Source organism: Cavia porcellus, unplaced genomic scaffold, assembly GCF_034190915.1.
Source record: "Cavia porcellus strain 051 isolate PalLab524CR breed Dunkin Hartley unplaced genomic scaffold, mCavPor4.1 scaffold_4, whole genome shotgun sequence".
NCBI classification, from domain to species: domain Eukaryota; kingdom Metazoa; phylum Chordata; class Mammalia; order Rodentia; family Caviidae; genus Cavia; species Cavia porcellus.
Genome location: NW_026947487.1, coordinates 84,535,355 through 84,560,473, shown reverse-complemented (window position 1 = coordinate 84,560,473; position 25,119 = coordinate 84,535,355). Strand labels below are relative to the sequence as shown.

Below are 25,119 nucleotides of genomic sequence, written 5' to 3'. Positions count from 1 at the left end.
GAGTTGCACAGCCGCGAGTGGCTGCTCCCACGAGGGGATGGCGAACCAGAGCGACACCGCCCGGATTTTCCCCTACACACGCACTGCAGGTCAGGCCTTTTGATCTCAGTACACTCACCACAGCTCTAAGGGTGGGAATCCCAGCTCCCGTTTACAGATGGGGAAACTGAGGCCCCAGAATGCTTGTAAAAAAACACGTAGCCGAAAAATAGGAGCCCCAGGACTGGAGCCGTTTTTCTGAAAATCAAAGTCTGGGGAATTCCGTGCTCCGCTGTACCGCACCACCACCACCAGCCACACTAGAAGCAGAGGGTCCATGTTCCCCGCTCTCTGAAGCAGAGCTAATTGGAATGATAGCAGGTCAGTCTGTATCCCCCCTCAACTTTTTATTATACAGAACTTGAGAAAATTTGAAAGGATACCACCTAGAGTTTGACACTTGCCAACAGTTTGTCACATATACTTTGTGTATTTTTCCCAGAACACTGACATTTATACATAGCGTGACAGTTCAACCCTGAGCGTGTAACTCTTTAAAATAAGGCCTTTATTCTACATAACCATTCCTAAGAAAATGCATCCTCTTACTCATTCCCAAAATATATTTTAACTTTTTTTTTTTACTCTTTTAAATTTTTTTTTTTTTTTTGTCTTTTTTCATTTTTATCGGTACCAGGGATCAAACTCATGACTGCCTGCTTGCAAGGCAGGCGCTTATGCCGCTGAGCTAAATCCCCAGCCCTTTTTTTTTTTTTTTTTTTAAGTAGGAACCTGGTTGGGGGTATCACTCAGTGGCAGAGTACTTGCGTGTAGGCCCCGGGTTTCGACTTAAATATCCTAATTAGGAGCCAATCAAGATTCAACACGCTTGGCTCTTTTATGTTCATTCCATTTCTTTCCTCCGACCTTTTTATTTTAATAACACTGATGTCTTGCAGTAATGAAGCCTTTCACTTTGAAGATTGTCCCACAGGATTTATCAGTTTTCTTCTGGTATCCTTTACCTTGCACTTCCCCTGAGTTTCTTGTTAACTGGAAGTTAGGTCTAAAGATTTGATTAGACTTGTGACATGCCTTTTAAAACACTGAAGTATAGTGCACATACCCCAGAAAACAAATACTGTAAGTGTACCAGGTCGGTGAGTTTTCACCAACACTATCACCTCCAAGAAGCAGAACGTCACCAGCACCCAAAAGCTCCCCTGCTGTTTCCTCTCACTAATCCTCACATCCCAGATAGGACCGCTGTCCTGACTTCTGACCATCAGTTAGTTTCTCCTGTTTTTGTTCTTTACACAAATGTATTCATATAATGTATACTTTATTGTATTTGGAATCTTTTGATAATATTATACTTGAGAAATTCAGGTCATCCCAGGTAACTGGCTCATTCCTTGCTGTACAGCTACTTCTATATTCTCACATTGCGGGGCTGGGTATCCTTTGTTGGAGGGGGCTGTCCTGAGCCTTGTTGGATGAGCATCCCTTGTATCCACTCACTAGTTGCTAGTAGCATTCTTTTAGCCAGTTAGGATAACCAAAATAAAATCTCAAGACAACTGCATTAGTCAGTTTTTCATCCCTTGGACTAAATGCCTGACACAAACAGCATGGTTTCAGTCCATGAATAGCTGTTCCAAGACAGAAATGGCAATCAAGAAACACAGTGGGTGAGGAAGAGCCAGAGAGAAAGAGGCCAGGGACAAGCTCTAGTCCTCAAACTCACGCTGCCATGCCTACCAATATGCTTCCAGCGTGCTTTGCTAGTCTAAATGTATCTCAGACTGTTTAACTTGACAATGAAGATTAACCATGACATCTATTGCATCCAGGGGAGAGTGGGTACCGCACTGTTTGAGCAGCTCACTGGGATTTGTAAACCCAGCCCCAGTAAAGGATTAAAGGGACCAAGTTTACAAAAAGAAAACAAAAACACTTTATTTGAAAGAAAGAAAAGAAGCAAGGGACTGACAGCTAACCTAAGGGAAGGTACGAGAGCTCTGAAAAGATGGGACGACTCTTTGTTCTGGCTGTTTTTTATCAAAAGCATGGCAGAAAAACTTTACCGCTGGAGTTTGTTGCAATCTGATTGGCTATTTCAGGCCCTATTCTTAATTTGGGTGTCATCATCTATGGGCAAATACCTATGGTCGGCCTTATTTGTATTTCCTTTATCCTATCAGGTCCTATGTCTGAAATTTATGGGTTTAAAATGACTTTACATACAAGGTCCAGGAGAGACAGCTGCCTTTTAAGTGGCCACCTCTTTCCTTTGCAAGGTGGATGTAACTTAGTTAGGCTCCTAGTTTAGGCTTTCTCTTGTCTTTTTAATTGCACCCTCAGTAAAATTTTAACTCTTTCTAATAGGAATTAGCCAGGAAGCCCAATGAGGTCTTTCCCTATTCACAGACCCTTTCCCCTACATCATCACAATTTTTTCTTTTTTTTTTTTTGGTCTTTTTCTTTTTTATCGGTACCAGGGATCGAACTCACAACCACACACTTACAAGGCAGGCGCTTGTGCCGCTGAGCTAAATCCCCAGCCCCCATCATCACAATTTTTGTCTCTATGCTTTTCCTCTTTGGTACTGGGGATTAAACGCAGTAAAGTAACACCTTGTCCCTGCACTACATTCTCAGCCCTTTTTATTTTATTTTTGAGATAGGTTCTTGCTAAATTGCCCCAGCTGATATCGACGTTGATGATATTCCAGCCTTAGCCTCCTGAGCAGCTCAGATTACAGTCATATATGACTGCACCTAGCCTTTGGTTTTTACTCTTGATGGGCATTTGGTAATTTCTAGTTTGGAGCTCTTATGCATAGTGTTGTTGTAGACATTATAGTACATGCCTTTTGGTGTATAACTGCCTATCTCCATTTCTGTTTTGTTGTTGTTGGCACTGGGGTTTGAACCTAAGATCTTTGCCCTAAACTACAGCCCCAACCCTTTTTTAAATTTTGAGACACAGTTTCTCTAGGTCAGTGAATTGCACAGGCTGGGATACAACTTGCAATTATTCTTTTTCTTTTTGAGACAGGGTTTCACTATGCAGTTCAGGCTGGCCTTGAACCCACTTTGTAACCCCGACTGGCCTTGAATGCATGGTGATCCTCTTTTTCCAGCTTCCCGAGTTGGGGACTACAGGCCTGCACCCCTAGGGCCAGCTAACTTGCAATCTTCCTGCTTCAGCCAGCAGAATCCTGGGATAACATGTGTGTGCTACTGTGCCTGACTTCTACTTCTGTTATGTTGTCCCTTGTTCATTGGGTAGATGGATAGATGGATGGGTAGGTGGTGTGTTAATCTCTCCATCACTGTAACAAAATACCTGAGGTAATAAACTTATGAAAACAAAAGGTTTTTTTGCTCACAGTTTTGGAGGTGACAGGCCATGATCATGCAGCCACACTGATGTTAGGATTCTGGTAGAAGACAGCACATCGTGGCAGGAGCCCACAGCAAAGCAAAACACCTACCTCATGGCCAGGAGCAAAAGAGGCAGAGAGAGGAAGATACTGGGGTCCTGTAGCCCCTTCAGAGGCCCTTCAGTGACCTAAAGACCTCCTGCTGGATCCCACTTAAAGCTCCACTTTTTCCAACCCTTTAACAGCTGGACCTTTCTGGTGCATTCCAGATACAAATGATAGTAGGTTGGCAGAGCTGACCCAGGAGTAGGATTGTTAGGTGGTAGTTATCCTTCAGTAGATACTTCCTGTTTCCCCTAGAGCTTGTACTGATTTAGACCTCAGGGGAAAGCTGTTTATGAGTTACTGTTGCTTCTCATCCTCACCAGCACTTATTATACTGGTTGGTATATGGTGGCATTTTATTTTCCTGGAGACAAATTTGACTTTCATGGTTTCACCCACCTGCCTTGAGACAGGGTCTCTCTGTGTAGTTAGTTCTGCCTCAGCCTCCTGCCTCAGCCTCCTGAATGCCGAGATTATAGGTGTGTCTCCCCTATACTTGCCTGAACCATTTTCTAAGCTAACATTTAGTGAGTGCTTTCTGGGTGGCATTGCCAGCCCTTTCTGCTTCATAAGCCTTGTTTAATCAGCAGTGTCATCCCCATTTCACAGAAGGGTAAACCATAAGAAGAGGAAGGTACCTGTGTTCTGGGATGTACACCTTGGCCTGGCCATTCCCACTCTGGGAACAGGGCCACCTCACCATGTGGAGGTCTAACCCGCTTGTGGCTGTGGGACCATGGGCAGAGGTGCTGTGGAAACTTCACCTTCCCATGGGGAGGCAAGGAAGCAAATGAGGAAGGTGGTTGAGGTGGGCGGGAAGGGGCGGTCCCAGGCTACAGGCAAACAAGGGAGGAGAAAAGATGGAATGAAGCTGATCCATCTGTGGCACAAATGGCAAATTAAAAGTGCATTTATTATAGGAAAACTACAGGAGGTGGGAGGCAGTGTGGTAGAGACCAGGCCCGAGTGGATGGGCTCCTATCTGGTCTCTGGCAGCTTCCACCGTAGGTCTGTGAGACTATGAAGGACTTTGCGGACTATTGAAGGACTTTGAGGAACTCTGCCAGGCGTGGATCCTTGTAGAGCTTTTCCTCCAGTGCCAAATACTTCAGGGGAGCCAGCTCCTTGTGTCTGAAGCAGACAGAGGAGGGAGGGAAGGAAGTGAGGGGTCACCAAGCCAGGCGGGGCAGCTTCTGGGCTCCTCCTTGGCTCCGACCCCTCACCGATTGAGCCGCTGCTCCAGGATGCGGATGCGGAACATGGCCTGAGAGCAGTAACTCAGGTACTGGTCTTCTTCCTCTGGTGTCAGGGTCACCTGGTTCTCCTGGTACCACTGCTGCTTCTTCTGCAGCTCCTGATTCTCCTGTGGCCACAGAGAGACAAGTGGGGTGGGGGATGATGAGGGCTGACCTCATGCAGGCTGCAGGTGCCATCCCACTGGTCACCAGACAGCACCACTAGACAAGCCGGACAGGCAGACACAAAGGTCCTTGCAAGTCTTGGATAGAAGGTGTTGGATCATGTTTAGAGAGATGCCACATCCATGAGGTCAGAGGGTCAGCCACATGATCTGGACAAGTTACTGACATTTTCAGGCCCTCCAGTTTCCTTTCTTCAAAATGAAGGTTACTGTCCCCTGACCTCTACTCCTTGTGGAGCGCTATGTGAAGACTGCATGGGAACTATGTGGTGTGTGCCTCACCCACAGAAATGGGTCAAGGATTGGGCTTTACCTGGAACCAGAACCACCACAGTGACAGACCCACCCATCCAGTTGCTTGTCCATTCCTTGGCCTATCCCTCCATCTCCCTGACTACCTGCCCATCCACCCATCATCTATCCATCTATCCATCTATCCATCCATCCATCCATCCATCCTTCCATCCATTTATTCACAAGAGCAAGGAAGAACAACCCAACCATCTGGAAACCCCAAACACTGACAAACTCATCCCCTCATGGGTCCCTTACAGATCTGTGTGACGCTGGGCTGACAGCCCTGGGCCATCTTCCAGATGAGGATACCAAGGCCTCCTTCCCTTCCCTGCCCCAGCCCCTGTACCTTCTCAAAGCGGGCCTGAATGAGGTTGGCCTTGTCAATGAGCCGCTGCTTGAAGTCACTGAGGCATTCATCCCTGAGGTGCACGGCCTGTATGCGTGTCAGCTTCTCACCCGGGGGCAGCTGGGCCAGGAACGGTGCCAGGTAGTCCAGCTGAGCCTCAACCTGCCTCAGGTGCTCCTCGTGCATCACGCGCTCCTGAGGAGTGGGGGGCAGCTAGGTCGGCAGGGCTTTCATTCTTCACCCAAACACCACAGGCCTTGGCTTGGCCACAGGTCTCGGAGAGGGGCCGGCCTGGATCCTGACCCGAGGGGCCAGGAAAGTCCAGGACAGGGCTAAGAGCAAGGCTCACCATGGCCTCCCGATACTCCTTGCTTTTTTCATTGCGCTTGGTGTCATAGATAGAGATGTTCAGCGTGTGTGCCTCCTCCTCTTCCTCTCGAAGCTTTAAGATCTCCAGCACCTGAATTGAGAAGTGACATAGGGCATCCTTAAGACACCCCCCATTCCCTCCCCCCGCCCTCTGTCCTGTGGGCCCTACCCCACCTCCTGCTCGGACTCCCAGGCCTGATGTTTGGACAGCTTCTCCTCGTTCTTGAGGTGCATCATGGTCTCGTACTGGTAGAGAAGCTTCTTGGTGTGCTCCATGGGCTCCACCTGCGACCAGAACCACCACAGTGACAGAGAGGCCATAATGGGCCTGGGACCATCTAGTTTGAATGTATTCCTGCCATGTGAGCTCAAGCAAGTTGCCTAACCTGTCTGGGCCACTTTGCCCATTTATAAAAACGCAGGTAGTAAAACACACAGAGCCACCGAGAAATGTGCTGGCAGAGTGTGGATCTGACAAAGGAAGGTGAGCACCTTAGAGGTGGGGAAAAGAATCCCCCCTGCCCCACATGTGTGACTGGGATCAGGAGTCTGCACTGACCAGGGGTGGGACAGGGACCATCGCAGCCTACTGGTTCTCATTTGGGTAGGAAAGGGAAGGGTCTCCAGATAGGAGCTGTGGACTTTCCCGTGGGGCAGAGGTGAACTTCTGGGCTAGCTTCAGAGCCCTCCTTGGTTCTGCAGAGTAAGGAGCAGGGCAAGGGCCCAGTCTCTTCGTCCACTCCACTGGCCTCACCCCCCACCCTGGCCAGTAGGCCCAGCTCACCTCAAAGCTGATGCACATGTCCGGCGTCATGATGATCTTGTTACCCTTGCTGTCCACCTCGGAGCGCTGCAGGAACTCGCGCTTGGAGGCCGTGATGTGGTCGTCGCGACAGTGGTAGCGCAGCTGGATGCGCTCCTCGGTGATCAGAAACACGCGCTCCGCCACGTCCTCATCCGCCGGCTTCTCCGGGTTGCGGGAGAACCGCTCTGTGATTTTCTGAGAGGCCAGAACACACACAAGATGAAGAGAAGGGCATTTCTATGGATTCTCTGAGGGCAGATGCAATAGACCCTTGGGACATGAGTCTCGGGTTGTCTGGGGACCATGTAGAACAGCCTGGCAATGGATTCGGGGGTCCCCATGGGTTCTCAGAGTCAGGCGCCTCCAGCCTTGTATGGTGCTGGGGCCTTTGCCCAGCTTCTTCAACAAGACTGCTTTGGCTACCTCGAGAGATGGGGAGCTCACCCCTCTCTAGACAGCCTACTCCATCACTAGACGTCTGTCACTGCTAGAGCTTCTTTGGAAGCAGTTGTCAAATAATGTGTAATGATTTGGAGAGAAAAATGCACATTTTAATGTGAAGTGAGTAACAGAGGGATGCTAGCTACCACACCATCCACAGATGACAGACAAGTTAGGAAAGATTCTCAAGCCCAAACCTATTAACCCAGTAATGCCTGGGATGCCATTGTATTTGTCTTTATATTTTCCCAATTGGTCATAAAATGTGTTTGTCCAGATGGAGAAGGAGACAGCAGCCCCGTGGGTTGAGGCTCAGTCTGATTCCAGTCATGCAGGGTCAAACAGCTGCTAGAATGCGGGGCTCCTACTCAGTGCCCAGGAAATGTCGCAGGTCTTGCTGCCACTCCAGAGCCAGGGCTCTCTTAGTCCTGGAGTGCCTGAGGTGTGCCAAAAAGGCGGAAAGCCTGTCCCCAAGCCCAGAGAACTCTTACCACCACGGGCCGGGGATTTGACTCTGAACTGGTCAAAGTGAGCTTCTTGACCCTGGGCCCGAAGTTGATGTGGCGGTAGGAGAGGAAGTCTGGGCGTCCTTGATAGTACTCGGTCATTGTCCTGGGAGTCTCCTCCCGCTTTATCAGGCCATCCACACGGGCCGTTTCATAAAACTCCATGACACGGTCATTCTCCGGCTGCATAGACTTGTAGGAGTGCACTGGGATGGAGGGAGATGCCTGGGTGAGGCCAGGCACCACGCCTGCTGCTGTGGTGAGCCCACCCCGGGCCCAGGGAGGAGGTGGCTCTATGGTGTGGATGAACATTAGCTGGACCTGATTCCCTACTGCTGAACGTCTAGGTTGTGTCTAACTTTTTATTACTCAAAGCAACACCATGATGACCCCCTGCATCATGCATTTTTCTGTTCCTGCTCACTGTTTACTAATGCCAAAGACTCAGCAGTGGAATTGTTGGGTCAAAAAGTGTCCACATTTTAAGGTCATAATTATTTTGGGTGCTAAGGGTTGAACCCACAGCTTTGGACACGGCCCCTACCACTGAGCTACACTCCAGCACAAGACTATTATTAATCTATTTTGTCTGATTTTTCTCTAGAAATATTGAACCAATTGGTAACCTACCAGCAGCAATGGGGAGCATCTGTCTGCCACCCCCACACCTGTTCCTGTCCAGCAGGATCATTTTTTGTTTTTGCTATCAGGAGGGCTGTCAGATGGCCCCTTATTGGTTTAGTTTCATTTTTAAAATTTCAACTGCTGAATGAGGTTCATGGTATTTTCCAATGCATATTGGCTCTGTACTCTTCTTTGGTATACCCTGGTTAGGGATGTGGATTCTTGCCTAGGACATTTTCTCCCCTCCCTCTCCAACCCCATGGGCCCCAGGCATGCCCACACTACACACTCTGCCCTCCGCATTGCCCTTGGAGGGGAAGGGGATTGGCTTTATGCTCAGCATCCTCACCAGCTCTAAGTGCAGCTTGCATTGGGTGCCCCGGCTGGATTCCTGCCCAATCCCAGCCTTGACTGGAGACAGGAACGTGACCCTGGCCTTGACCTCATTGGCCATGCTTCCTCAGATCCTCCATGTCCCCTGTTGCACATCTGGTTTGCTTAGGGAGCAGATGCCTGGCGGCTGGCTCCTCCCCTGACACCCTACTATCACGGAGGCCATTCTAAGGCACGTGTCACTCCACCTCCCGGATCCCAGCTCCATGTACCACGCAGAGCCTGGGGGTGGCCCGGCCTGAAGTAGTCGGTGTGCAGGCCCGTGCTGTTATTTATGTGCTTCAGCTCCAGTGTATCTTCGCGGTTCTGGTACCACTCCTTGATCTCCAAAATCTTGGTACCTGTGGGGTCCAAGATGCTCACTGCAACCAGGGCAGCATCACACTGTTCCCAGCATAGAGCCCAGTGATGCCCACACTTGCCTAAGAGAGTAGAAGTGACATGCCCAAAGTCACAGGGCATATTGGGGACCCAGCTCTCTAGCATCCCACAGCTAAGCCTCCCTGTCCCGACTCCCCAGCCAGCACTATCCCTTACACTCTAGGTCCTCATAGGTGGTGAGGCGGCACACCAGGCCATTGCTTTTGAGGTATAGGGCCCATTTTTCCAGCCGAGCCCTCTTGTACTGCAGCACCTTCCTCCCATTCGGGCAGCGGGTCTCGAACGCTGTGGGTAGGCACAGTGGTCTGGGGTCTCTCCTTCCGGGCTGGGGCAGGGAGGGCCAATCCCACCTGGCTGCTCATGCTCATCCACACCATGGCACTATGTACTAAGAACCTCAGGCCCTGAGCCCTTCCTGGGAGGAAGAGAATGGTCACCACACTGGCTCCAGCTTGAGCTGTTCACAGCTCTGCTCAAGAATGGGGTTCTCACAGACCAGAGGCACCATTCTCACTGCCAAGTGCTTGCCTGTGCAGATCTCTCTGCTGGGAACACTGTGGCCTCCTGCCCTTGCTGGACTCAATACAAATCCTTCAAAATTTAGCCCATGGAGTCAAGTGTGGTGGTACATGTCTATAATCACAGCTTTGGGAGGCTGAGGCAGGAGGCACACTTGTGAGTTTGATGCCAGCCTGGGATCCATAGTGAGTCCAAGGTTAGCCTGGACTGCATAGCAAAACCTTGTCTCAAAACACTAAGAAAACAAAAACAAAATGTAGCCTAGTGACCCTGCTCTGCCTGCCCTCCCTGCAGTGGGGCTGTGTATTCCGCCTCCTCTGTAGTTCTCACCTCGTATAGAGATGGCCTGTGCCCTCCCTGTGGTCTAGGGCTCCCAGATGGGAACCTGGGCAGCTAGCAGATATGAGCACGGGACAAATGGAACCTACTCTCCAACCACCTATCCAACCACAGATCCTGATACTCTGCACCATCTGCCATGGCGCATGGCCACTCCAGACAGGCATCAGAGGGAGGGGAAGGGCTGTGCCCCACTCCTCAGTGGCTCTGATGTCAACCAAGCCCTTCTTGGGGGCCAGACAGAGTCAGGCCCTGGCCACAGAGCTGCTGTGGGTCGAGGGCGGGAACGAGGATGGGAGGGAGTGAGGGTGAAGCAAGAAGTATGGCGAGGAGGGGCAGCCACTGCATATTTCCCTGCCTGGCTGTCGGTGGACACCTTCCTGGAGCCCAGGGATGGTTCTGGAGAGAGCAGTGCATAGCATCAGCAGAGACCTTCTGGGGAGATCTCGATCTGTTCCACCCACGAGGACGGCATGTCGAAGCTCTTATCCTCGGTCTCCTTGTCCTGTGGGGAATGGGGGGTGGGACCCCATCCAAGGCAAGGGAAGATGGAGGTTAGGAGTGTGATCCAAAAATACAGAAGTCAGGAGGAGTCAGTGCCGGCAGGGAGCCCTACCTGCTGTCCAGCGTAGTCCATACTCCTAAGAAGTCAGGTGGACCCAGCTGCCCCCTCATCCAACACCAGCTAAGCAGCCCAAGACAAGTCCCTTGACCTCTCTGGTTTCAGTTCCCTTAACTGAAGACAAGGAGAGGGCTCACTGACATAAGGGCTGAGTGTCTAAAGGGCTCAGGGGTCTCCGGCCAGCTGATGTTATTCTTTTGGAGTCTTTGTTTCCTCCTTTGTAAAATAAGACCTAATCGAGGCAAACAGCCCTCAAACTAGATATACACAGCCACTTGGATGAGCTTTTCCCAGTGTGCAACTGTTCTCCTGTAAAGATTACTCAGACCTCCTACACTTGCCCATCTACTTGTGATTTCTTCAGGAGAAACAATGGTCAGAAGTGAGCTCTGGCAGAAATCTTAGAGGTGGCTGATTCCTAGAGATGGTATATGTCAGTCTTTGTGGAACAGTGTTTCTTGGCCCAAGGATGGACCAGGGTTCGAAATCCTAGCCCTAAGGACGGGGCCTCCAGGACCGGTCTACACCTCATGGCCAGCAGGGGGCGCTTGTGACTGAGATGTACCACTCAGGGAAGGTCCCCTGGTCTCCAGAGAGGATTCCTAGAGTGCTCTGCTTTTTCTCTAGGTGAGTCACATTGTTGCGCCTAGTAGGTTGCATCTTCAGGCATAGTTTCCTTCTCAAGCACCCCATGAGAGTGGCTGTTGAGAAGCCAGACTTTGGAGCCAGGATGTTTAAGTTGAGATCCCTGTTCTGTCACTCACTGGCTGTGTCCCTTTGGGTCACTTAGCATCTCTGTGTGTAAGCCTTCTCCTCTGTAAAAAGGGACAATGGATAACGCTCTAAATAATGGCACTGGTACCCAGGTCACCAGATGGGCCTAGAGGTTTAAATGGGCAAGTTCAGGCTCAGCGTGATAGCAGAGCCTGATACTCAGTGGGGGCTGGGTGTATACTGCTCGACACATAGGTGTTGCTTTGTGTGTGTCCAAATTCGTAGGAGATAAAGTCCTTAAAGAGGTAACCGAGTCTAAATTCGGCCATCAGGGTAGCCCTAATCCAATAGGACTGGTGTCCTTATGAGAGGAAGGCAGGACAGACTTGTGCAGGGAGGACACCATGTGAAGATATGGAGAAGATGCCACCTGCAAACCCAGCAGAGAGGTCGCAGAAGAGACTTCCCTGCTGCCCCTGGGTCTGGGACTCCAGTCCCCAGAGCTGCGGAACCACACATTTCTGTTGTTCAAGCCCCTCGCTAGGCAGCCCTAGCAGCCTAATGTACCTATTATTGTGACTGTGAAGATGGATTCTCCCATCCCACTTTACATACAGATGAGGATACCGTACAGGACATTTGCCCAATGCCACACAGCCACATGGAAGGCCGGGGCCTCCAAGTTTCCCACACAGACCTGCCTGTGATCTAGGTAAGGCTGGTGATCTAGGATCTGGGGCCAGAGCTGGACCAGTGACAGTAGAGCTGAGGGCAGACAAGAAAAGTCTGCTGAGTGTGGGGAATCACAGTGGCCCCTCAGGACGGAGCCCCTGGGGAGTAGCAAAGAGGCTCTCAAGCCTTGACTCTGAGACTGAGATTTCTACAGGAGCAAGACGGCCCCTGAACAGGGTGGACTGTTGAGGGAATGACCAGGAGGCCCAGATTCAAAGCCCAGCCCTCCCCTGATCTGGGCAGCCTCACTGGGTGTGTCTGACCTGAAGCAAGACAATATGCAAGGCTTCCCCTGGCTCCACGCACCTCCCAGACTCACCAGATCTTCTATGTCATCATCATCGTTCAGCCCTTCGTCCTCTTCCTCATCCAAGGACAGCTGAGGCTTGTCCGTCCCCAAGAGCATGTACTCCCACCTCACAGGGTCTCCCAGGTCAAAGACCAAGTCCTGCCAGAGAGAGAGAGAGATCAACTGAGTGCACCCCCTATACCTTCCCTATACCTCACCTGCTCCACAGGAGATGGGAGACAGCTCCCCAGAGGCAAGCAGAGGTCTGTGCAGAATGCCACCTCCATGCCCACACTCTCACCTCACAGGGAAACTGATTCCCCGCAGGACAGGGGCCAGCACTCCCTTCCCATTGCCCTATCTCCCTACAAAGAAATCTTGTGTTAGTCGCTGGGAGAGAACTGGTGACGTTTCTGACTGCCAGGGCAGGTCTGGAGTGAGCTCACTGTGCACCTCTGGGAGCCGCTCAATGGATAACACCTGCCTCCAATATGCCCCACATGCCCCCTCCTCCTCTACCCCTGATGCCATTTCAAGATTCTCAGGAGGGACAGGCACTTGTCCTCCAGTGGCTGTGACCCTGAGGGTTGCTTCCTTTAGCCCCTCACTTAGTGATGCAGTTCTGTCCCTCTGACTTTCACTATCCCTCGCCTGGCACAGGTACGGGGTGTGCTCATTTGGGGATGTGGGTGCTGCAGGACAGGATGAGGACCTGCAGGCTGCAAGAGGGGCTGGAGGAATACAGCAGGGTCTGCAGGGACATTACTCTCTGGGGACACTGACCACAGAGGTTCCCAGCCTGGCTCTGGGGAGAGCAGGCTTAATTCTGCCCGCTGGTGTGGTGTGGGAGGAGTTTCACTTTGCTGAGGCTCAGTTTTCTGATCTGTGAAATGAGCATAATAAGTGCCAACATTCATTACACATCCAGGGCCTGTTCTGAACCCCTGGGTGTTATCTCTCCTACCCCCTCGAAGCCATTGAAAACTGGGGTTCCGGAATCACGTCCTTAAGAGAGACAGGGCTGAACTATACTGAAGGGAGAAATTTCGCTATCTTGGAACTTTTTTATTTTTGGCAGTACTCAGCTGTGCAAGTTACATGTCCAGCCCTTTTTATTTTTTATTATGAAGCAGGTTCTCACTAAATTGCCCTGTGGGAATTTGTGATCTTTTTGCCTCAGCCTCCCAGAATTACAGGCATTCAGCACCACATCCAGCTCTGCCTCGGGACTTCTGCCAGACGCAGAGCAATTTGCTCTGCCTTGCAGGTTGACTGACTGCCTGTCTCCCACAGTGGGTGAGGGTAATCCCTAGGAAGTCACATTAGAATAGGAAGCAAAGGGTCCAGGGTCTACCTCTGGGAACCTGGCCTGGTCAGGAATAGAAGACCTTGGAAACAAGAAAGGTACACAAGCCTCAGAGCCTGGAAGCTGGAGTCCAGGCCAGCAAGTCCAGTTGGCTTGTTAGTGCTTTTCTCTACTACTCAGAGGCACACTTTGGGCGGAGCCTTGTTTACCTCGCATGACATCTGTACACCCCACGTTGGCACAGTACCCTTACAGACCCACTGGAACAACTGGGATTTAATGGATGGAGGCATGGGTAGAGCTCCTGGAACTCTCACACCTGCTGGTAGGAGTTGATACAATGATTCTAAAAATGGGCAGACTCTTCCAAGATGAAAAACGTGCCTCTCCTAAGAATCTACTCAGCAGAAACGAGTGTTTCCTGATGTATATGCGGCACTGTCACCCTGCCAGGAGTGGTACTACATGCCTGTTATCCTGGCACTCGGGAGGCTGAGACAGGAGGATTGTTACAAACTCAAACCCAGCCTGGGCTACATAGTAAGCCCAAGGCCGGCCTGAATTACATAGTGAGACCCTATCTGAAAACACAGAAAAACTAGAAAAAGGAATCTAAATGTGCAACTATAGAGTAGAAAAATAAATTCTGCTGCACTTAAATAATGGGAAGTTAATAAACAATGGAAATGGATGAAGCACAGCTACACACAAAACATAGATGAGTCCCACAGACATAGTGATGGATGAAGGGTGCAGCCATAAAGATCTGCACCATATGAGTCAACTGATAGGATGTCTGAACAAGCTGAGACTGATGGGTGTGCTTACATTCGGGATAGCGCTCGGTGACGGGGCAGTTAGTGACCAGCAGAGGGAGCGGGAGGGCACTTCTGAGGTGCTGGTCCTACTTCTGTAGAGGGCTCAGCGTATTAAAATTTAAAGATGTATACTAAGGATTGTGTACTTCTCTGTACTCTCATGATGTGTGTGTGTGTGTGTGTGTGTGTGTGTGTGTGTGGCCAGTCATGTAAGTTAAAAATACACACACACATAACTTGAGATGCTCCTGCCTCAGTCTCCCTCAGTGGTGGGATTATAGGTATGTACCACCATGCCTAGCTCTCTTTCTTGATCTGGTTGCAGGGAACAATGGCAGGCTCAGTCCACGGGCATTAACTAGACTGTATGCTTAGGGTGGGCACATGTTACAGAATGTATCTTATACTTCAATACAAGGCTTTTAAAAAATTCATTCACACAATGTACACTTTAAAAGGGTACACAAGTCCAAATGGAGAAGTTAATCTTCTCGAAAAGGCACAGGCCGTGAGGATGGAGCTATGGGAAAGTGCGATGCCCTCATGGTCACGAGGCAGCTTTGCCTGGGCCACCCCACTCCTCCCTCTGTCCTCCCCTCATGCCAACCGCCCAGGCCCCTGCAGGGCACCTTGCAGCAGTTCCAGCAGTCCTGCATGTTGATCCAGTAGTTCCTGTGGTTCCAGAGGCTCTCAATGCCCAGGAAGTGGTCATCCTGGGTGCTGTAGCTGCGCCCTGTGAACGGGTCGATGAAGAAGCTCTCGGGCACCTCTCGCTTCCCAGACAGCACCAGGACCCAGCAGTGCACCCGAAGGCCATGCAAGGGATCAGGCTTCTCCTTCTCTGCCTCCTGCACAGGGAAGGGAGGTGACCACCAGCTGGCTGGGTGTGCATGTGGGGTCGGGAGCCCAGACCTCTCCTCGGGGCTGGGAACCACAGCAGAGCTGAGTTCTTTTTAGAGGGGACCATTGCCTGGCTGCCTCTGTCACCCACCTCTGAGGTCAGTGTTTGAATGAGTGAAATGAGGTCTTTGTCTAGGTCTGAGGTCACAAACTGGACTCTGGGCAGCTCTAGGTACTGGGGTTGGCTCTGTGCATTGAGATTCTAGGTGGAATCCTTCAATAGAGTTTACTGGTGGATCCAAAGAAAGGAAACGTTTGGCTTCCTTTCCTTATCCTTCCAGGAGAACTGTGCCTGTCATGGTCCTTAGCAGTGCCCCCAGGGTGGAGGCCACAGGGGACCCACCTGGAGGCGCTCCTCCTCCTCCCACCGCCGCTTCTCCTCCTGGGCTTTGGCCTCCTCCTGTTTCTTGATCTCCTGCTCATGCTCGAATCTGCTGGTCAGGTCCCGGGGTGGTTTGATGGTGTACTTCTTGGGCTGTGCCTTCTCTTTCTTCTTGACTGTCTGTCCAGCAAGAGAGGAAGGGTGACTGGTCCAGAACTGAACCCTTTACATGGCTCTGAGAGCTGAGATATCCTGGCCCTATGGCCAGGGACTGGTGGCTGCTCCTAGAGCCTGCAGGACCGGTAGCCCCAACAGCAGACATAGTGGCACTTGTAGCTCTAGGGCCCTTTGGGTCTCTGGCTGCTTTGTAAAGGGGATGAGAATATTGGGAAACTTCTCCCCAGGCTAGTGCAGCAGAGAATAGGAAAGGGCCCACGAGAGGTGTCCATCAAGACAAGGAGGGGCCGGGGAGGAGGGAGTTTCTCCTCTTCATTCCCTACCAGCCTAGTGTGACCTCGATCCAACCCAGAAGGTGGGGTAAATTGTGGAGGGTTAGATTTTTCAAGTTAAATTATTAGAGGGTTTCACATGTTGACTCAAAGTATGAGTTTGCAGGGTCAAGAAGGAAAAGAAAAGCCTGTGTGTGTGTGTGCACATGTGTGTGCGTATAGGTATGTATACGTGCATGTGGGTGTGGATGTGCATATGGGTATGTGCCCATGTGCAGATAGCACATGTGGGTGTGTGCATGTACACGTGTGCTCTCAAGTGTGAATGTGCACATTGTGAGGCAGTGAGAAGTGTTTCCAGGGAAGAGAGAGACAGAAGCTGCAGAAGTGGGCAAGTGACAGTTTGAGGACAAACAGGGAATCTCCAGGGTTTAGCTCTGAGCACTGCAGTCCCTGGGTCTCCCCATGCCTGTTGTGATCACGTGATTTCACATTCCTGTTTCATCTCAACAGACCCATCTGCAAAATAAGAGCCATCACTTCTTCCACACACGGTTACCACAGACAGGAGCAACCAAGTGTGCGGACAGCAACGTGGTCTGCAGACCGGAAGTCCTCTGCATCTGTTACTTGTTGATATAATTTTGATTATTAACATTTGGCTAAGAGCCCATGCGTGAGCTCAGAGCCACAGCTACACGGGAGCTTTTGCTCCACCACCCCTTGGGGTGCAGGGCTGAGCGAGCAAGGCTGCCCTGGGGATTCCCTTTTTCTTGCCCTTCTTCCACTTGCACCTGGGGTTCGGGTGCTCCCTCAGTGACACAGGTGAGTGGCCTCAGGTCCCGAGATCCCCACTTTGGCTCCCCTGGGCAGCTCGACCCTCATCACAGAGTCCTGGAGTCCATCCAACTCGTAGGAAGCACTGGCAGGACTGTTTCCCAAATGTAAAACCATGGCTGGGAGATTCTAATCACTAAAATTCATTTAAGAGCATGTCATGTGTTCAGCAGCTCTGGCCACATCAAAAAAACAATCACCATTGGCTGGAGGGCCATATTTTTTTCGTACTGAAAAAGGACCTTTTTTCCCTGGGTAGAAGGAGAGGATTGAGAATCAAATCTCTGTTCTCTCTTTCATTATTCCCCTGGATGTGAGTGGCAAGTGGGTTTTTGTCAAATGCAAATAGTAAATGTGGAGCAGCTCTGGCGGGGGTATGTGGCATTCACCAGACACCCAGGGGGCACAGTAGCTTAAACTCAGTCTCGTGACAGGGGAGGGCTGTGTGTGACCCATAGGACTAAGAAGTCACCAGTGGTTTGGAATGTAGACTCAAGGGCAGCCGAGGGGAGCTTAGTGACAGAGCTGCGTCCCCATGGCCCAGGGCAGGAACGAGACACTTTAAAGCTGGCGCAGCACAGGTGTGCACATCCCGGGGCATGCTGGCCGTACCTCCTTGGGCTTCACGGTGAGCGGGCACACCTCCCGCGTCAGGTCCATGTTGCACAGGGCCTGCGAGCCGTAACCGCTGACGCAGTAGGCGTCGTAGCCAGCGCCGAGCAGCATGGAGCAGAGCAGTGTGCTGAAGTCGAAGCAGTTCCCCTTCTGCTGCTTGAGCACCGTGGTCGAGGAATACAGGTGCGAAGGCTGTGGGCCGGGCGGTCAGCATGGTGGGCCACTGCCCCTCAGCGTCCCCCACCTGTCTGGGAGCTGCGCTGAGGGCCATGGGCAGCTGGGTACCTCCCATCACCACCTTTCTGCACCTCCTGAAGTCATGTAGGGGACTGAGGCAGGCAGAGAGGCAGCAGCATGGAGACCGGGCTTGCTGTGTGCCCTCAGGCGAGTGGCTAGCTCTTTCTGGCCCCGTTTTCCCATGGGGTCCCCGTGACCCTGGGTGTGCCTCCTTCTCCTACACCTGCCTGCTTTTTCCTCATCTTGGGTCTACGGGTCCTACAGATGCAGCCTGTGATGGTGCCTACCAGCTTGAGAGGATCAGGCAGAGGCACCCTGGTGAGGAAGTCGGAGACAAAGTTGGCACAGCCGTCCCAGTTATAGAGGTCAGGGTAGGGCATCAGCGTGGGCCGGATGGTGGTGCTCACAAACTTCTGCAAGGGGAGAGAACGTGCCAGGGGCCCATGCACAGAAGGGACGTCTGCAATCCCATGCCTACAGAGGCCTCCAATGCATGGGAGACCTTGGTGTCAAGGTCCATGCCAGGCCTGAGGACCCTGGGTGGCAGAGCAGCCCCTGACTGGAAGGGTGCTGCCCAGATCTGGCATGCAGCAGCTATCAGTGGAGCAGGGCCAGTGATGGGAGGTGCCCATCATGTTATTGGCACTGGAACAGAACAAGTTTACTCAGGATCTAGGCTGGGGGGCCTGAGAGAATTCCTTCCTCCATTCCCCAGGTTACCAGTGGAGGAGACTGAGGCCCAGAGAGGCCAAGGGAGCTATCCAAGGTGACACAGCAAGTTGAGGTCTCCTACCAGGCATGAGGCCCTCCTGAGGCCTACAGAGGATCTGGGTGGGGACAGGTCCTGGGCATGCTCCGGTCTTAGAGACAGGACCACCAGGAAAGGGCAGAGAAATGAAGCAAAATAGATCAGGACTTGCACCAGGACCAAAGCAAAACGCTGACTTCTTCCTTTCAACACTGTAACCCTAGGCAGCTCCCTGGTTTTTCTCTGGGCTTCAGTTTCCCTATCTGTAGATGGCACAGCATGGAATTAATCCAAAGGCTGCAAAACAGCAGCCCACAGGTCAACAGTGCCCCTCAGCCCTGTTTTATTTGGCCTGCATGGAGATTTCTAACATTTATGCCAACTGCCACATTTAAAATCAGATTCCCATTCAAACTCCACTCCTTTCTTTCCTTGATCCACTGACCCCAGGCTTCAATGTCTCCTGCAACAATCAGCATGGCCTCTTTAGGTGGGCCTGGGTTTGCAGGCTGAGTGACCCTGAGCCTGTGGCCTGCTGGCATTTGCCGTTATGCTGTGGGGACTAGAAACTCAGACTAGCAGGAGACCTGCTAATCATCGGAGAACCAGTGTCACCTCCCTCTGTCCTGTGCTCCCCACCCGGGGCCCTGCCCTCTGCTCCCAGCCTTACAGGCACTTCGCACTCATTCAGGGGGTGCAAGAAGAGCGGCACACGGTCTGGACATAGGTGGCTGTACTGGCGGGAGAAGTTGTCGGCCACCTGCAGCAGGTGCTGCTCCTTGGGTGTGTTGGTTTTGTAGGAAGGGGGCAGGTTGGAGATGTCAATGGTGTCCTCAATTACAGCCCTGCATCACAGCACAGATGGCATCAGTCCAGGTGAGGTGATGCCAGGTGCTCGGGGAGCCCTCTGGTGACTTAATCATTTAATCTTACAGCTGCCTGGGAGCCAGGCATCTTTACTGGCACCTGCACTTTCCTTTCTTTCTAGCACAGCAGATTAACCCAGGGAGCACCGAGCTCCATCCCCCACCGTTTTTATTGTTTATTTTGAGACCAGATCTCCTTAAGTTTCCCAAGCTGGCCTCAGGCTTGTGATCTTCCTAGCCCAACCCCGAAGTGAGTAGCAGAGGTTACAGATGTTACCCTCACCTAGCACCAGCACTTTTGAACCAATAAAGGGAAGCACAGAGAGGTTGAGTGATCTGTTCACACTGCCAGAGAGGGCAAGGTGAGTACTCGGACCAGCCCTTCTGGAAACAGAGCCCTCAGTCTAGCTCACTCCCCTATGTCCTCGGTCCTCCTCCTGGCCTGGCTCTTCCTATCCCTGCCCTGATCTGTCCTCGCCCCGGCACACTCACGGGGGCTCTGCTGGGATGGGGACTTTGATCTCTGACAGCTTCCTCTCCAAGTCTCTGAGCATCTCCTGGCTCATGATGGTTTCCTCCTTCTGCACCTCTGCTGGCCGCGTTTTCTCCATCCTTTCGGGCCACTCGGCTGCCTCCTCCCGCTCGGCAGCCTCTTCCTCCTCTACTTTCTCTTTCAGGACCTCCATTCTGGCGGTCTCCGGCTGTCTAAGAAGGTGTCTCTGGAGGGAAGGATAGATGTTCTCAGAGTGACCCATCAGGCCAGGCAGGAGCCACCCAGACCACACACCACCTGCACATGCCTGGCCATGGTTTCTAGCAGTTTCCATCACTTAGGGAGGAAGCGATTCTTGCTAAACATCTGTCCAATCAAGGAGAAAGTCTCTGGAGAGTTCTAGCACATCTGTAACACTTCTACACTTGTAAATCAACAATGACACTTAGGCCTCAAGTTGGGAATAGTTCTTGGGCAGAGGCAGTTAGCCCAAACTCCCCAACGTGGCTTTGCTGTCGTAATCTTTATTTTTGACAGTTACCTTCTCTTTCTGGCAAGTGATGCTACTGATGCTGTAGGAATAACTACACAGTATAATGTCTATGATTATGTTATCAATTAAGATATATTTATTTTTTAAACCTATATTTATTAAGGCCAATAAGTGACTTGGCTTAAAGAAAAGTGTTCAAAATAGTAAAGTGATAAAGAATATCATTAAAAAAGAGAGACAGAAGAAGGTTGTAGGTGAATGATATCTCCTCTTGCCAAACTAGAAACTGAGGTACAGAATGAGCAAGGGCTGGGCTGCCACTTGGGCACCTAGACAAAGGGTTTGGGGTGACAATTATCATTCTTTGATCCACACAGAGAAGCTATCTGGGCTCGGTACCCCCAGGAAGACCTGGCCTGTGGCCACAGAGCAAAGCCTGGCTAACTTGGACTCCTGGTCACCTACCCAAGACTTCAGGCCCACTTTCCTACAGCACAACCCATTTTGTAAGGGGAGACAGGGTGCCCAGTTTGAGATGCCCAGCTGCTTGCACTGTCCTGGCCTGAGATGCGGCCCAGTTCTGGCCAATGAGATCTGAGCAGAGGTTGCTAAGCGATGGGTTAAGGACCCCAGGCCTCTCTCCTTTTCCTGCCTGAAGCATGCACACGAAGCAGGAGTGAGCTGGGGCACAACTGTAAGGAGTCCATACGTGAGCACCAAGCCTGCCTGCTAAGGATATAGTAACAGAGCAGAGAGATAGGGAGCCAGGGTGCCCCGTGACACCACCGAGGCCCACATGCCACCTCTAGACTTGCAGTGCACGTGGAAACTCAGCCTCTCCTTGGATCTCTGTTTCAGGGCCCCCAATGCAATCCCAGGGGACCCAGTAGTCCCTGCCTCCAGCTGAGGCCTTTCTACCATCAGCCATTACATCTGCTTTCCTAACGGCAAATAAGCTTGGGTCCAGCACCCCAACCACCAGCAGTGGTGGGGGAGATGGGGGTATGGAGATAAAAGAGCAGGGTCTCCAAGATTTGTTCCCTTGGAGAGGAGCCGGGACTGAGAGGGGGCTTGGCTGGGATGTGGCTGAGTGTAGCACATTTGCCTAGCGAGAGTGTGGTTCTGTATTGAATCCACAGCACCACACAAAGAGGGTAGGGCAAAGAGGCACTTAGCTCCCCACTCTGCACCCCTGCTGAGGCCACCTCTACCTCTTGGGGTGCTGAGTCACAGCTGCTGGTCAAGACTGAGCATGACTAGGGGAAATTCTGGTTCTACCAACTGCTCCTGCTGTGCTCTGACCCCTTCTGGGTCTCTGTTTCTCTTTCTGCAATAAACAGGGAGAATTTCAGGGGTGTGGCTAAAGTGTGGAGCACTTAGTATGTGGCAGATTCTGGGTTCCATCTCCCGCATTGTTAAAAATAAAAAGAGGAAACTGCAGCCAGAAGTTCAAAAACAGAAAGAGGAGTGACTTTCGGTCCAGTGCTCACAATGTGTGCGCTGGGACTCAGGAAGGGCTAGACATGTCCTTTGGTGGAGGCTGGCCTGCCTGGGTCCCAGACAGGTGAGGTCTTATGTCCAGCAGGACCTGGTCAGGACCCCAGTTCCCTCAGGACAAACCTGTAGCCAGACGACACAGCCTGTCATCAGGTCCAGCTGTCTACATCTCGGGCTCTGAGAATCAGAGCCCAAAGAGGGCAGCTGGTGTGGCAGGTGCCATTTCAGTACACTGCACAGCTGCTGCCTGGTAGGCTCCATGCTAAGGGCTTTGTTTAACCCTGATTGACTCCATGAGGCAGGGAGGCTTATGGGATCCACTTTGCAGATGTGAAGACTGAGGCTTCGAGAGTTTAAGTGAACTGCCTAAGGTCACAGCACTAAGCAGCAGATTTGGGGTATGAATCCACATGGGTCCTGCTCTGAAACCCATGTTTCAGGACCTCGGAAGATGGGAAAGTTCTAGAAGGGAAGGTGGGGGTGGAGGAGTGGTGGGTGGGTAGGAAAATAGGATGGAAAGAAGATCAAAGTGGCAGTGAGCAGCTGGTACAAACACTCAGCCCAGGGTCACAGAACACCTTTGTCAGAGATGGCTTTGGAACCAGACTAGTGATGCTTTATTTCCTCTTCAGCTACAGCCAAGTTGTTGGGGTGGGAGGCGGGTCCCTCAAAATTCCCTGGACTCTGGCTAACACAGGCCCTGCACACATTCTCCAGCAGCAACTTCTGCCTCCTCCTTCCTGCACACACACACACACACACACACACACACACACACAAAACAATAAAAACTTTCCCAGAAAGATCAGGCCTGGAGGTGGAGGTCAAAGAAGCCCCTCACCTACCTCCTTCCCCCTCCCCACTCCCTGCCAGGTGCAGTCCAGCCACCCCCAGCACACTGCACTCTCCTTACCCTCTGTGGACAGCCTCAGCTATCTGTTAGCTATCTCCATGGTTACAGTTGAGGGCTGGTCCCAGGAGAGGGGGCTTCTGGGAAATGTAGTCCTCTGTGATCAGCCAGGTCCCTGATCTTGATAGGTTGTGTGCAAGAGGTGATTGTTAGTAAAGCTTTAAGGAATCTTTGTGAGTCAGTTATCAGATATACTACTATTAAAAACTAAGTGATAAAACCTTGCAAAGAAATAACTATATTAAAAACAAAAGCAACAAGTACTCTAAAAACTCATGACTTTCTAATTACTTCACTCTATTTTCCTCTTGCCTGGACTCTTGAGGTGGTTCATATTTTGAGGTAGTTTCATTTGAGTCATCTTCTAGCACCATCAGCAGAAAACCTATCTTTCTTGGCAGGGCTACCTTTGTTATCGTTTTTATGGAGTCTGCGGCTGTGTGTGCTGTTCTGTTCCATTTTCTTCCCCTCTCTCAGTCTCTGTGTAGGGTTTAGCACTCTGATCCTGAAAATATCTTTCTATATCTGGAGGCCAAGTCTTTCTCCTGTGCCTGCTTGCATTAAGATTGACAGTAATTAGAAGCTTCTAGCCTCCATATATATTGTAGAGTAAGTTTTTGGAGAGGTTAAAACATAAAATCAACTGGAATCGTTATTAGGGTTGCATCAAATAGATTAATTTGTGAAGGATTTTAGATCTTTTAATATTAAGTCATCTGAGAGCATGGAGCACGTAAGTCTTCTTATGTCCTGCATGTTTGTTATGTTGTAATAAAAACACTGGGGAGGAAGACCTGACAGAAAGAGAGCAGGCAGAGATCCTGGTGAAAAGGGACTGCTCTGTCTCTCACTGATGGTCACTCCCAGGTGAGACCAGCAAAGCTTGGCATGGTCACATTCACGGTGGGCCAGGGCACAGGCACTGGGCAGTCTAGAACCAGTGTCTCACATACACTTTCCCCCTGTGCACACAGCTGTGCAGGCCAGGAGGTGAGGCCTGGCCCTGGGTAATTGCTGAGCAGAGTGTGGGGAAAGCAGGGGGACGAAAGGCTGCTCCCAGCCCTGAGGGTGTCCCCCTTCGTGGTTGCTAGTGTTGCCTGGTGATGATGGGAGCTCCGTCCATCAGCCCTGGCTTTGAGGTCACTGCTTTTGCAGTGAACTAGGACACTCAGCCCCTGCCTCACCCTGGGGTAGAGAGACAGCCGGGAAAATGTTGGCCACTTCCCGGGTCAAGCTGGGAACCACAGCGGACGGGAGCATGTGCTCTGAACAGTCCTACAACCTGCCCAGCATGTCTGACCGAGCTGCAGCCCAGGCTACCCCTGAGGCTCGAGGTGGAGCCCAGATGATAGTCTTGCTGGAGAAGAGAGAGCCATGCCGAGGAGCCTGGCCCCAGCTTGAGCCCAGCCTCAGGAGGGGCTTTGACTGGGCAGGGGGCTGGGCCTCCATTTCCATGGTGCCTTCTCTGAGTTAAGGGGCCAGGAAGGAGCAAGAAGCCAGTGAATTCCTGCTGGGTAAGTGCTGGGGGCTTTGTTTCTATCATATGACGTACTACTCTTAGGATGAAGCAAGGACTTTAGTATCCCCATTTTAACGGAGGAAGAAAACGAGGCTGGGAGAGGAGGGGACAGGCCCAGAGTCATATAGCTCCTGAGTAGCAGAGTCAGGGTCTAAACCCAGGCCTGTCAGATACCAATGGGAACAGGTGCTGCTCGGTTAATCACGTCACTGACTCAGAGACTTTAGGGTAAGTTGGAGCCGAGACCTTCAGCAGGAGAAGCAGATGTCTGTGAAGATAAATCCCCAAAGGCACCATGCCCGCAAAAACACATGTGGCCCAACAGACACGGTGTCCACACCCCAGGATTTCCCTTCCAAGAACATAGCGGCTTGCACAAGCACACCACCTTCCTGTCTCTCATGCTCCAGAGCCCTGTTTGCTGGGTGGGAGGAGGGGGAAGGAAGGATGCCCCTCCAGAGGACCTCTGCATCCCCACTCCCAGAGAGCAGCCCACAGAGTGAGGGGCTACAGGAGCCTCTGAGAAAGACAGCGAGTCCCCTCCTGTAGAGTCCATGGCAACATTAGAGAGGATGGGTGGGTGGGGAGGTGGGTGGGGGGCTGAGACTAGAGTGGGGGTGACAGCTTGTGGGGAGCAAACAGATGCTGTCCTGGCTGTGGCTATCACTCTCTGCCTGTGGCTATCACTCTCTGCCTGTTTCCTATCCATGTCCATCCAGTCTCTCTGTGTGTCTGTCTTCTATCTCTTTCTATTTCTGCTGCTATTTGCTTCCTACTGGGAAACCTGTCTGCAATTTGTAAAGGAGGCCCAGATACTGCAAGTGATGCCCCCTAACAGG

The 25,119-nt window shown here is 51.5% G+C and overlaps 1 protein-coding gene across 2 annotated transcripts; it reads right to left on the bottom strand.

The window, feature by feature from the left end:
• Window positions 1-4,365: 4,365 nt before the first annotated feature.
• Drc7 (dynein regulatory complex subunit 7) lies at window positions 4,366-24,312 on the bottom strand. 2 transcript variants are annotated; one of them, XM_003471961.3, is made up of 18 exons: window positions 22,765-23,056; window positions 19,861-20,087; window positions 19,173-19,347; window positions 18,042-18,167; window positions 17,515-17,709; window positions 15,638-15,796; window positions 15,024-15,242; window positions 12,301-12,429; window positions 10,346-10,418; window positions 9,212-9,340; window positions 8,887-9,015; window positions 7,643-7,863; window positions 6,690-6,905; window positions 6,080-6,190; window positions 5,886-5,996; window positions 5,537-5,731; window positions 4,697-4,836; window positions 4,366-4,604 (listed from the first exon to the last, which is right to left on the bottom strand). In XM_003471961.3, the coding sequence occupies exons 2-18, from the start codon at window positions 20,052-20,054 to the stop codon at window positions 4,511-4,513; spliced, it is 2,616 nt and encodes an 871-aa protein (XP_003472009.1). In that variant the 5' UTR covers window positions 20,055-20,087; window positions 22,765-23,056; the 3' UTR covers window positions 4,366-4,510. The 2 variants fall into 2 exon arrangements, with proteins under 2 accessions (XP_003472009.1, XP_023421775.1); XM_023566007.2 differs by lacking the exon at window positions 9,212-9,340 and having other exon boundaries at window positions 22,765-24,312.
• Window positions 24,313-25,119: the final 807 nt, after the last annotated feature.